The 13413-nt window shown below is 46.3% G+C and overlaps 1 protein-coding gene across 1 annotated transcript in view; it reads right to left on the bottom strand.

Annotated features, from left to right (window-relative positions):
* The window catches only part of LOC310800770 (NACHT, LRR and PYD domains-containing protein 14-like), a 126846-nt gene that overhangs the window by 86140 nt on the left and 27293 nt on the right, over positions 1–13413 (bottom strand). Inside the window, exons 5-6 of the mRNA XM_083664697.1 lie at positions 6454–6576; positions 5829–5951 (exon numbers count right to left, since the gene is read on the bottom strand). Of these exons, the coding sequence (XP_083520823.1) occupies positions 5829–5951; positions 6454–6576 (246 nt within the window). The remainder of the gene's footprint in view (positions 1–5828; positions 5952–6453; positions 6577–13413) is intronic.

The raw sequence follows: 13413 nt of genomic DNA, 5'->3' as shown, positions 1-13413 counted from the left end.
AGAAACAGACGAGGATTCTTTTCTGTTAAGAATTCATGAACACCAATCATCTAAAAATAACTAATAGAATGTGTGCTTTCTCTGTCTAAAAGAGTTAGTTTGCAGAGTTAGTAGTTATGTAGATATTAGCCGTTGAGTACAGCATGGTTTCAGCGTCTGGAAATTTATTCAGAGATAAATGGCTTTTTGTGAAACAGTCACTTTAACCATTCATTTTTGGCATCAGTAAGACCGTCAGACATTCTAAACAATAGTTTTGAACAGTAATTTCCTCCATAACAACAGGAAACACCCCTCTCATTCAAACTCCTCCCTCCGTGTGTCTTGTGTCCTCCTGGCTGTACAGCGGGCGTGTCAGAAGCGCTTTTGCTGCTGCCTGCCTGTGTGCCTGCCTGCCTGCTTGCCTGCGTGCAGACGCTCCTTGTGCGAGTCAAGATGGGCCGGGGAATGCGTGGGCGATGGGCAGATGTTGATTCTGGCCTTTCTGAGGTGTTTCAAAGTGTGTTTCACCTATGATCTATTTTGCAAATCGCTCTCCGCTCTCTGTGTGCTGCTGCCGGTGCGCGGCCGCTCTCAGGCAAGACAAGTCTTGAATGGATTACTGTGAAATCGCCACGGCATTTCCTTGAACGGCTTGGTCCCGCGGCAGTTTTTTCTTTGATTTCGGTCGTCTGGGGGAGCACTGTCAACACTTAGTGGGTCGGTAAAATAGATTATACACATTATCTTGCTCCAATAGTGATCTCGAAGATGTAAAAGTTGTTGATTGATGTACCACCGTCAAAAAAAAAAAAATGTTTATGTAAGACGAGTTAGCTCGTCCTTGGCACTTAAGCGCTGGATTATGTAAGACGAGTTAGGTCGTCTCTGGCACTTAATGTGTTAACACGTCGTTGGCAGTCAACAGCTGGATTCTGAAAACGTGTTAACACGTCGTTGGCAGTGAACGTGTTAATACAATTTTTTTTTTTCAATTTTTTTTTTTTTTTACAAAATGAATGCCTATGGCAGAAAATACGAAAGACAACGTGTTCTCCTCAATGAACTCTTTATTTCAATGTGTCTCCTCTCCAACACTGCTGTCCCCGGCGCATGCTGGTGTGAATTCCCCATGTTTAAAACAGTTTTGTTGGCACAAAGGCCCGTGCACAGCGAGAAAACTAGAGACTATATGAAGCTCCACCTCACGTTAGTCGGCTGTGCAATGGAGTGGGGCGAGGAGGAACGAATTCCACCCAAACCTAGTCCAAAAAAAAAAAAAAATAATAATAATAATAATTAAAAAATCGATCCAAATGCCACAGGATCGATTCCAATCCTTAACGATCAATTATCGATTTTCGATAATTGATGAACATCCCTAATAAGGATACAGAAGAGACAGGCAGCTGGATAACGTTAACGTTAGTTAGACAAACGACTCCACTGAGAGACAGCAGCATTGGGCTGCCCAGTCAGTAAACATTACAACGTAGCCAAAGGTTCAGTTCGATTTCACCTGTTAAACCAACATTTGTTACAAAATGAATTAAATCATAACGTTACCAAATGCTACGGAAACGTTAGCCAATCAACAGAGCTGCAAAGATCAGTTCATAGGATAATAATTCCCCCCTGTATGACGGTTTGTTACCGAGAGCACGTCAGAGTCTGGCTGGTAGGAGCAATCTCCGACAACGAAATTCAGATTTCCGTACAGGCGTCATTTTGATAAACTGAACTCATAGTGGGAATCTACATGGTTACTTTTGGCGAGAGAAAAAATATTACAACTTAAAGTGCCATATTTACAGAGCTAGACTGTATATAAATACACAACGCACTGTGCACAAATCTAGAAACAGCAGCTCTACATAAGAAAGTTCAGAGAGGCGGGGAGCTCACAGAGGTTCTAACTCAACAGAGCTACTGTGCAGAATCTGGTTCACTGATCTGGCAGGATTTTGGATTAACTCGACCATACTGGGCGGAGAGAGCCATCATCTCTCCATATTTATATAGCTCAATGGTCATCATATGGTGATATTGACTTCGGGCCTCGGCTGGGCTCACTTAACCCTTCGGGCCGGGTAGGGTCTGGCCTGAATGCCACGGGCCTGGGTCGGGCTGGGGCCAAAATGTCAGGCCTGTGCAGCTCTCTACACTGTTATAGCATCATAACACTGATTTAAATGTGTTTGAAAGTGTGTATCCTATACAAGCTTTGCTTCAGGAATACAATCATCTCATACTGTGTAAACTAAACCAGTGGTTCTCAAACCTTTTCACCTCAAAGACCCCTAAATGGACACAACTTAGACCACACCCCCATCTGATAAGATGTTTGCTTTTAGATGTTTTATTACCGAAAGTGTATTTAACACGACCAAAATAATCATACATTCTGTCATTGTGTTACTTATAGATGGAAGTATAGTGAAAATAACGTATTGCCGTTTTTTGCTGGGGACCCCTGGAACCGCCTCAGGGACCCCACTTTAACACATTCACTGCCAACAACGTATGAACACGTTTTCAGAATCCAGCTGTTCCCTGCCAACAACGTGTTTACACGTTTTTGGCATCGATTTTTTTTTTTTTACGGTGGGTTGTGCATCTAACCCTTTTACATCTCTTATATAATTATTGGAGCCACCGAACGTTTACAACCCATTCCACCGACCCACTAAGTGGCAACAGTGCTCTCCTGGCTAGAGGAAGGAAAGCATTTTTTTAACTTGTCACGCCATTCTCAGCCCAGCCATTCTCATGAAAAATGGATGGGGGAAAACGCTTTTCGCGCTGATTGCTGGCGATGCGGGATTGCAAATTTACATAATAGATTCAGCCGATCTACTATGATCGGGTGATAGATTACAGGTGGAGGAACACACTTTGAAACACGCAGCATAAATATGACCAGAATCGCAAAAGCTTCTCTCAACCAAAACTCCAAACGAGCGAGTCCATCCCGACTTCCTCAAACAGCGGCCGTGCAGACATGCAGGCACAGGAGAGCAGCAAAGCACTGACTGGTGACAAGCTTGTCCGCCCACGGAGGGAGGAGTTGAAGCAACTCGAGAGGGAGGGAGAGAGAGAGAGAGAGAGAGAGAGAGGGAGGGAGAGCGAGAGGGAGGGAGAGAGAGAGAGAGAGCGAGAGGGGGAGGGAGAGAGAGAGAGAGAGAGCCAAAAATGAATGGTTAAAGTGACTGTTCCATCCAATTTCACAAAAAGCCGTTTATCTCTGAATATTCTTTCTGACGCTAAAACGATGCTGTATTCAACTGCTAATGCTTACATAACTACTAACTCTACAAACTAACTCTTTTAGACAGAGAAAGTACACATTCTATTAGTACTTTTGAGATATTGTATGTTCACAAACTCCAAGCTGAAACGAATCCTCGGCTCTTGTAAAATGAGCCATAATCCTCAAAAAACGGCTTGGCAGAAGCTACCTACAGCAAAAAAAAACGGCTGGCAGTCAATGTGTTAAGAATTACAGCTTCACTATTATGTAATCTTAACATCAAAACAAGTATTTTGATACAATGTTTGCTGCTTCGTTTGTTGAAACACCTTTTTCTCCTCCAACGTGCATCAGTGAGGCTATTTACTTGTTTAAATCACATTAGTTTGTCATTTTTACTGGGAAGTTTCCATTTTGTTTTGGCTGGTGGACAGCTGCATCTGGACAGCTGTGAGAGAAGAAGGGAAAAGGGAGGGGGAAGAGACAGCCTGCAGCGGTGGAGAAACACAGGTTGAGAGTGTGATATAAAAGTTTAAGGCGGAGCTGCTGCTGCTCCCTGCTGCTTTCCTGGCTAACAAAAACACGTATACTAGTGAGACTTTTGATGTAAAAAAGGTATTTAACTTAGGTTCAGGATAAGCCTAACATCTTTATTCATTCTTGTCAAATCTGGTGCATGTCTCTCCTAATGTCTCATTTCCAGGATCTGTATGCGGGGGGGGGGGGGGGGGGGGTGATCACCAGATGCCCACGATACGATACTAAAACGATACTTGAGTCACGATACGATAGTATTGTGATATTGCGATATATTGAACATTGCGAAATTGAATATTGCGATATTTCGATATATTGCAATTTCTTACTTTTTCAACTGCAAATGATGTCCCCAAAGGAAAACTTTGTCAACTGGATGTGTGTGTGGACTACTGTACTTAAATAGTTTTTGAACAATGCAACTTCACTTCACTTGCACAAAACATCTTGTGCAGCCCATTCAGTAACTGGGGAATTTGTAAATTACTGTTATGACAAAACTGTTACTGTTAAAACAAAATTAAAATATGCTACCGTTTTTTTACGGCCTTGGAACTAAAGTTTATAGCAGCCCGGTGGCCTGGCATTGCATGCAACAAAAAACAAAAAAAATTGCAATATCAATACTTCCAAATATCGTCCAAATATCGATACAATATCGTCAGGCAAAATATTGCGATACTATGGTGTATCGATTTCCCCCCGACCCCTAGGGGGGGGCGGGTCTCTATAATCAGCTCAGCTGTTAAACACTCTGAAGATGTAATCAGCTCGGGCAGCACACGCCTGAGACAGAACCCCCACACTGAGTCTCCCTCTGTCCGGTCTGAGACAGAACCCCCACACTGAGTCTCCCTCTGTCCGGTCTGAGACAGAACCCTCACACTGAGTCTCCCTCTGTCCGGTCTGAGACAGAACCCCCACACTGAGTCTCCCTCTGTCCGGTCTGAGACAGAACCCCCACACTGAGTCTCACTCTGTCCGGTCTGAGACAGAACCCCCACACTGAGTCTCCCTCTGCCCGGTCTGAGACAGAACCCTCACACTGAGTCTCCCTCTGTCCGGCCTGAGACAGAACCATCACACTGAGTCTCCCTCTGTCCGGCCTGAGACAGAACCCTCACACTGAGTCTCCCTCTGTCCGGTCTGAGACAGAACCCCCACACTGAGTCTCCCTCTGCCCGGTCTGAGACAGAACCCCCACACTGAGTCTCCCTCTGTCCGGCCTGAGACAGAACCCCCACACTGAGTCTCCCTCTGTCCGGCCTGAGACAGAACCCTCACACTGAGTCTCCCTCTGCCCGGTCTGAGACAGAACCCCCACACTGAGTCTCCCTCTGCCTGGTCTGAGACAGAACCCCCACACTGAGTCTCCCTCTGCCCGGTCTGAGACAGAACCCCCACACTGAGTCTCCCTCTGCCCGGCCTGAGACAGAACCCTCACACTGAGTCTCCCTCTGCCCGGTCTGAGAGAGAACCCCCACACTGAGTCTCCCTCTGCCCGGTCTGAGACAGAACCCCCACACTGAGTCTCCCTCTGCCCGGCCTGAGACAGAACCCTCACACTGAGTCTCCCTCTGCCCGGTCTGAGAGAGAACCCCCACACTGAGTCTCCCTCTGCCCGGTCTGAGACAGAACCCCCATACTGAGTCTCCCTCTGCCCGGGCTGAGACAGAACCCCCACTCTGAGTCTCCCTCTGCCCGGTCTCAGTTCGACCTCCCAGACCAGTCACATGACATGGGACAACATCCTCATGCACTGAGACACTTGCACCTCAACACATTTCAATGTCATTAAACCTTTAAATGATATATTGTTGTGGTGTGGTCCTTGCTAGTGAAAGTGAGGTATAGTGCAAAAGCATGTGAAGATAAGTTATTCACGTGTTTGCTGGGGACCCCCTTGAACCCCCCTCCCCAGGGACCCCTGACCCCACTTTGAGAACCACTGAACTAGGCAACAGTGAAGGGAACCAATTATACATGACAGAACAGAACATGCTCCTTCATCATCATTACTGTAGTCTTCTCAGGTAGGCTGACAGTATAACAGTCCTCTTACTTTGTGTCTGAAGGTCCAGGTTCATTACTGAAGTCTGGAGGAGGAAAGTCTTTAGACCAGTCACTCTTCATAGACAGACAGCTGGGTACTGGAGACTCTGCTCTCTGCCTGTAGGACTGACCTCTGAAACAGACATGTGTTATACACATCATTAGACATGTGTTATTGTGACGGCTGCACCAAATCACCACACATCGTGTCAAATTAATCTTCAAGTTCCAAGCATTCAGATGTGTATAACTTCTATGTGGCATAAAGTGTTGACCTGCTATCTTAGCCTAAACTCACCAGTCTTCCCTAAAAAAGATTAAAATTAAAGTGTCTGGTAGGGAGGGGTGGAGTAGAAGAGGTTAAAGGACTCAAGAATATATGATTCTATTGTTTTCTTCAGAGTCTATTTATATGTTGAATAACTAAGAGAAGTAGTGCAAAAGCATGTGCAAATAACTTAGTCCTGTTTTAGCTGGGGACCCCCTGGAACCCCCCCAGGGAGCCCTGACCCCACTTTGAGAACCACTGAACTAGACAACAGTGAACTAATTCTACATGACAGAACAGAACATGTTCCTTCATCATCATTACTGTAGTCTTCTCAGGTAGGCTGACAGTATAACAGTCCTCTTACCTTGTGTCTGAAGGTCCAGGTTCATTACTGAAGGTTGGAGGAAGAAAGTCTTTAGACCAGTCACTCTTCATAGACAGACAGCTGGGTACTGGAGACTCTGCTCTCTGCCTGTAGGACTGACCTCTGAAACAGACATGTGTTATACACATCATTAGTTCTAGTCAAGACAGACAACAATGCATGTGATGTTGCATATTGCAATGTATTGTGTGTTCATTAGTGTGATGAAGACCAAACTGCAGGTCTTGATTAGTTTGCTTCAATGTGATGATTTCAGCACGGTGCTCATGTTCTCTGTCATGTGTTGGTTGGCCTGCCTCATGTGTGTTACTGTAGTGCTTTCAAACTGTTTGTGCCAAAAAAAGTCCTGAAGGAGGTTTCAGGGGTCCCCAGAAAAAAGTTTGTTTTTCTCATTATACTGTATTTGCATAAGTAACACAATGACAGAATGTATGACAGTTTTGGTCATGGGTTTCATACGCTTTCTGTAATAAAACCTCTAAAAGGAAAAATCTTATCAAATGGGGGTCCGTGGTCTAATTTGTCAGTTTGGGGGTGCTTGACAAGAAAAGGCTTGAAAACCACTGCTCTATAGAATGCCAAAGTGACACTCTCTTCCGGGTTTTGGCATCCACGCAAGAGATTTCATCTGACCTTATTTTCTAATCTAATGTTATTTCACATATCAACATTTATTTTTTGGCCCATGGCCCTCCATTCAGATTCATGTTTGGCCTTTCACAGAAAATAATTCAGGCACCTCTGGTATAACAGTCATCTTACTTTGTGTCTGGGGCTCCAGGTTCAAGTCTGCTGTTTCAATTTCAATATGCTTGAGTGACATGTTTCAGTTTGTGGGCACTGTTGCTGTTGGCAATTAAACGAGAGAGACAATGTATTTTTTTATTATTGTGGCAAGTTGGATTTTGATCGGCTACGGTAGTCAAGTGATTGCAGCGCACATAGTCGTAGGTGTGTGTGTGTGTGTGTGTGTGTGTGTGTGTGTGTGTGTGTGTGTGTGTGTGTGTGTGTGTGTGTGTGTGTGTGTGTGTGTGTGTGTGTGTGTAAGAGGAAGAGCCCGGGCGATCTATGAACAGGACGGCACGCACCATGAACTGACAAACAAATCCGCGAGAGCATCCATTCTAAGAATGAAGAGGTCACACAACATTCAGCACTGGACCAGCCTGAGCCTGCAGGGAAAGCTGGCCCTTCTACCCTCTGCAGACCATCATGCACTGTCACATTCCATCTTCTCCAATAACAGCATAGGTGAGGACATCCTCATCTTCACCATCAAGGCCCGCCTACAAGTCCTACCAACAAAATATAACCTGGCAACCTGGTATCCATCAATACATGACCCACACTGTATCCTACACCCAACCCCCCGCGACAAAGAGACAATAGCACATATCCTAAACGGCTGCAGCCAATACAAAGGACTTTACATAAGCAGGCACGACCGCCTGGTGGATCTGGTGTCAAACAGCATCAGAGAAGTACAGGACAATACAACACAAATGCACAAACACAGCACTGTCAAACTGGACTGGTTGCTTCACAACACCACCGACAACAACACACTGCACAATATCCCAAATACCCCCAGACATTGTTTTCATCAATGAAAGCAGAAAGTCAGTCACCATCATTGAAATAGCTGCGCTTTTGATCTGTACATGGACACCTGCTTCACAACCAAACTCATGAAATATCAGCCCTTGGTAGAATATATTACAACTCTAGGCTACAGCTGTCAACTCATTGTGCTTGTGTTTGGGAGTCTGGGGCTGTCCACAAACTCGTGCTCCGTGGACTGCAACTAGGCAGGCTGCTAAAGCCTGATGCAAAACAAATTAGCTAAATACTGCTCCATCTCAGCCATTATAGGCAGCCTCTTTATCTGGAGAAGACAATGCTTTGTATACCCTTGAGTGCTAAACATGCTTACATATGTTAGTTTGCATACATTATATTTAAGTCATCATCTTGCTGCAATGTCTTTTCCTGTGCTTAAGAAGTACATGCATCAGTGTCTGGTTCAATAAAACTGTACTGCGGCCTTCTTCTAAAATGTTTGGGTCTGTAATATTTGCTGTACTTTAGATCCAAATATAAGTATTTAAATGTGTGTGTAAGAGGAAGAGAGGGGCAGAGAGAGTGGCATTGGCTGTCTTTAATCAGAGCCTCTCCAGTCCGCATGTTGAGTCTGCATCACGCGCAGCACAGAGAGAGAGAGAGAGAGAGAGAGAGAGAGAAAGAGAGAGAGAGAGAGAGAGAGAGAGTGGGTCATCATATTATGATATTGACTTCGGGCCTCGGCTGGGCTCTCTTAACCCTTCAGGCCGGGGTAGGGCCTGGCCTGAATGCCACGGGCCTGGGTCGGGCTGGGGCCAAAAGGTCAGGCCCGTGCAGCTCTCTACACTGTTATAGCATCATAACACTGATTTAAATGTGTTTTAAAGTGTGTATCCTATACAAGCTTTGCTTCAGGAATACAATCATCTCATACTAAACTAAACCAGTGGTTCTCAAACCTTTTCACCTCAAAGACCCCTAAATGGACACAACCTCAGATCTGCCCCAACCTTACTTACTTTTAAAAATAGACTAAAGACTTTTATGTTTACCGTCGCTTTTAACTGCTGACAGCTACTATGCAAACCCAATGAGTCCTCTATAAGTTTTAGCTCTTTCTGCAACTGCTGCGCCTGTTGCTTATTGCACTTTTTATACTCTTTTTTTTTAAGTTTTGTTGTGATGCTTTTAAATGTCCATTTTATTTCTTCTTTTCGTTTATTTTCCTGTGTGCTTAATGAATGTACTTTTTATACTCTTTTTTTTTAGTTTTGTTGTGATGCTTTTAAATGTCCATTTTACTCTCTTCTTTTCTTTTATTTTCCTGTCAACCATTTTATGTGAAGCACTTTGAATTGCCTCTGTGTATGAAATGTGCTATACAAATACACTTGACTTGACTTGACTTGACAACTTAGACCACACCCCCATCTGATAAGATTTTTGCTTTTAGATGTTTTATTACAGAAAGTGTATTTAACACATGACCAAAATAATCATACATTCTTGTGTTACTTATAGATGGAAGTATAGTGAAAATAACGTATTGCCATTTTGTGCTAGGGACCCCTGGAACCGCCTCAGGGACCCCACTTTAAGAACCACTGAACTAAGCAACAGTGAAGGGAACCAATTCTTCATAACATGTTCCTTGACACACAGTTCTGAGCTGCACCTCAAATGAACCTTCAGGTTCCAGCTTTCAGATGCCACTTCTATGTGGCATAAAGTGTTGACCTGCTATCTTACACTAAACTCACCAGTCTCCCCTAAAAAAGTTTTTATTTTAAGTGTCTGGTAGGGAGGGGTGGAGTAGAAGAGGTTAAAGCAGAGTGTAGAAAAGGGCCCATAATGGCCCACCGTCAGGCCTGTTCTTGGGGCAGTCGATGCCCACCAGCCGGCGCGCCACGACGTAATGATGATGACATCATCAACGATGACAATGATGTCATAGCATAGAGTTCACCTGTGAGGTCATCGGCGATGTCAGACATAGCACCGATGATGTCATAGTTCCCTCGAACGTTGTGACATCACCAATGACGTGATGTCATACACCGGAACGCGACCATATAAACACAGTGTTCTGTGACGCTACACCACGACATCCGAGAGATTCCTGCTTGATTCCTTCGACGTCAGGTGAGCTCGCTCTGATCATGGCACCTCACCGACCAGAGGAGCAACCCTTCCCCCACCAGATCGGATCTGGATACCGCAGAGTATCCAGGGTTCGGAGTAGTACTAAAGGGCCAGACCCCCTACACTCCGACCAGACGATCCAACCGGGGCAGGAACTCATCCGTAGCCACCAGGAAAACACATCCGAGAGATTCCTGCTTGGTTCCTTCGAGATTCCAGAGATTCCATACCTCTACACCCTAATAATGTCAACCATTAGCACAACTAATCCCGGACCCGAATTGAACCCCTGCTGTCTTACAACCAGTCAGGCCCTGCTGACCAACTGCCTTACACCCAGAGAGGTCAACAGTGGTAATTCAACCGCGTCCCAGGACCGACCAGTCGGTCCCTATCTCCATCTCCGTGATTCTGATCGATCACAGCCCATGAGCCTTCATCCACGATCCAGCACACTTCACGAGGCAAGCCCAGAAGCCTTGCCCCCAGCAAGCCAACAAGCTTCGCTACACCTTGGTCCTTCGAGCCGGATCAGAGGACTTGCGACGCTCAGAGATGGAGCAGGAGTCAGGTGAGCTCGCTCTGGTACACTCCGACCAGAAGATCCACCAGGGGCAGGAACTCATCCGCAGCCACCACCGACTCCCTGCTCAGGCAGACCAGGAAAGGGCCGATCTCCTAGCTCGAGAAAAGGCTAAGTTCGATGCTACGATCGTGCGCCAAAGGGAGACCAACCAGGAGCTCAGTGAGGCTGGTAGACAGCCTCTGCGGGGAGCTCAGTGAGGCTGGTAGACAGCCTCTGCACGGAGCTCAGTGAGGCTGGTAGACAGCCTCTGCAGGGAGCTCAGTGAGGCTGGTAGACAGTCTCTGCAGGGAGCTCAGTGAGGCTGGTAGACAGTAGGGCTGTCACTTTTTCCCCAAAATAAAATTCGAACGATCTTTAATTGCCCGAAATTCGTTCGAATATATTCGAAGTTTTTTGGTTAATTAAAAAAAAAAAAAAAAAAAAAAAAAAAAAAAAAAATTCAGTCCAGCAGCCTGTTGCACCAGCTGAACGTAAGTTCTGTCTTAAGTTAGGGTGTAAAGTCCACACTAACTGCTACGTTCAAACTAGTTAGTTTGACACTAAAGTTGTGTCTTTGTTTGGTTGCACCACGGAGACGTAAGGTACATCTTAATTAGTAGACCCTAAAGTCCATACTAACCAAAATAGTGTCGCAGACAATGACGTGTACAGTATCTGTGACCAATCAGTGAAAAGCACGGTGGAAACGGTGTTTATTTACGGTTGTTTAAGTGGAGTGAAAACAGGACATGTTGCCCACCGCAAATTAGTGCTTTCATATTTCATCAACACTAATCAAATGAGAACGTTATTGAGTAACGTTCGTTTAGGTTCATATTACTGTTAACGTTTATCTGTGAGCTCTTCATCAGTATTGTAGGCTATACCACCATCCTGCCTCACTAAATTGTTGCGGTTATTTTAATTTGTATGCAGTGCTGCAGCTTGTGGGAAACAAAAGCGTGAGTCATAAATATCAAAGGGTGTAATTTATCACGGAGAGCGCGTTGCGGACGCAAAACAACGATGCGCCACGGTGCCAAGTTGCAATCCGTGCCGACTGCTATTTTACGGAGGACTTTACACCTAGTAAGACGTAGGTGTAAATTTTAAGTTCTAACTTATGCCTACGTTGTAACTATTTCACTTGGTGCAACCCAAATATTTTTAGTTGTGCGTAAACTCGGACTTAGTGAGACTTTACGTTCAAACTAGCTTACGTTTCAACTTACGCACAGCTGGTGCAACCCACTGCAGGCCACCGGGCATCAGCCCGACGTGTTAGCTTGGACGCTCACAGTCACAACACTGCCTCACAAACTTGGCTGCATCCAACTCGAGACAACTTTTCAGACCCTGGAGACAATCTTTCTCAGAAGAGACTAACGCGACAAATCTGGAGACTTTTTCTGACATGGGATTAACATTACCAGCAAGCAGCAGTTGGTTAATTTTGGTTCATAAAAAAAAAAAAAAAAAAAAAAAAAAAAAATATATATATAATAAAAAAAAAAAAAAAATTCGAACATTCAAATTACATTTCGAAAACGAACCCCTCCCCCCACATTCGAAGTTGCATTCGAATTTCGAATGAAAAGTGACAGCCCTAGTAGACAGCCTCTGCAGGGAGCTCAGTGAGGCTGGTAGACAGCCTCTGCAGGGAGCTCAGTGAGGCTGGTAGACAGCCTCTGCAGGGAGCTCAGTGAGGCTGGTAGACAGCCTCTGCACGGAGCACAGTGAGGCTGGTAGACAGCCTCTGCAGGGAGCACAGTGAGGCTGGTAGACAGCCTCTGCAGGGAGCTCAGTGAGGCTGGTAGACAGCCTCTGCAGGGAGCTCAGTGAGGCTGGTAGACAGCCTCTGCACGGAGCACAGAGAGGCTGGTAGACAGCCTCTGCACGGAGCTCAGTGAGGCTGGTAGACAGCCTCTGCACGGAGCACAGTGAGGCTGGTAGACAGTCTCTGCATGGAGGCAGCAGCGCTCCCAGGTCAAACTGAGGTCATCTTGGCCTGTCACACTTTGATGCCTGCAGTCCAAGATGGCCGTGAGCCGAACCCTAGGACAGAGGTCGCCGACCCTGAGCATGCAATACAGTGCAACGGGGCGGCCGACCCCGCCACTGCGATACCCCACACTCAGGTAGGCACGGCGAACGTTGGGACCAACAGCACAGGGCACAGCCAGCCGGACGGCGTCAATCATTCCCACAAGATAGCTGGACACGACAGCTGGGACCCCCCCAGGGGACGGGACCAGCCATCTCAACTACCTATTCCCAGAATTCACCTCCTGGCCCTGCCCGGGCTCATGGAGACAACCCCAGCCAAGGCATCTAGGGAGGCCAAGAAGTCCGAGCAAGTGGACATGCCTTTGAGGACGGCGAGGCAGGAGCCCCAGATGCTTCACGGGGCGGCCGTCTCCCTCATCGTCTCACCGGCAATTCGCCCAGAGCAGACCTATGCCACACCGGCGCTCCACGGGGCGGCCAACGAGGCACTAGGGGCAGAGGCCTCCCTCCAACGAGGGCAGACAAATGGCTTCCGCACCGACCCTACGCCGCTGAGGTTCCTTGACTGGAAACTCAAGCCACCAGAATCAGAGGCTCCTCACTACCGCAGTAGCTGGGTAGACCCCCGGCTCCTGAGCGGCTCCCGCGCTGACCTCACGCCGCTG

The sequence above is a fragment of the Poromitra crassiceps genome, assembly GCF_964638095.1.
Source record: "Poromitra crassiceps genome assembly, contig: HAP1_SCAFFOLD_60, whole genome shotgun sequence".
Classification (NCBI taxonomy): Eukaryota; Metazoa; Chordata; class Actinopteri; order Beryciformes; family Melamphaidae; genus Poromitra; species Poromitra crassiceps.
This window is presented reverse-complemented; position numbering and strand designations above follow the sequence as displayed.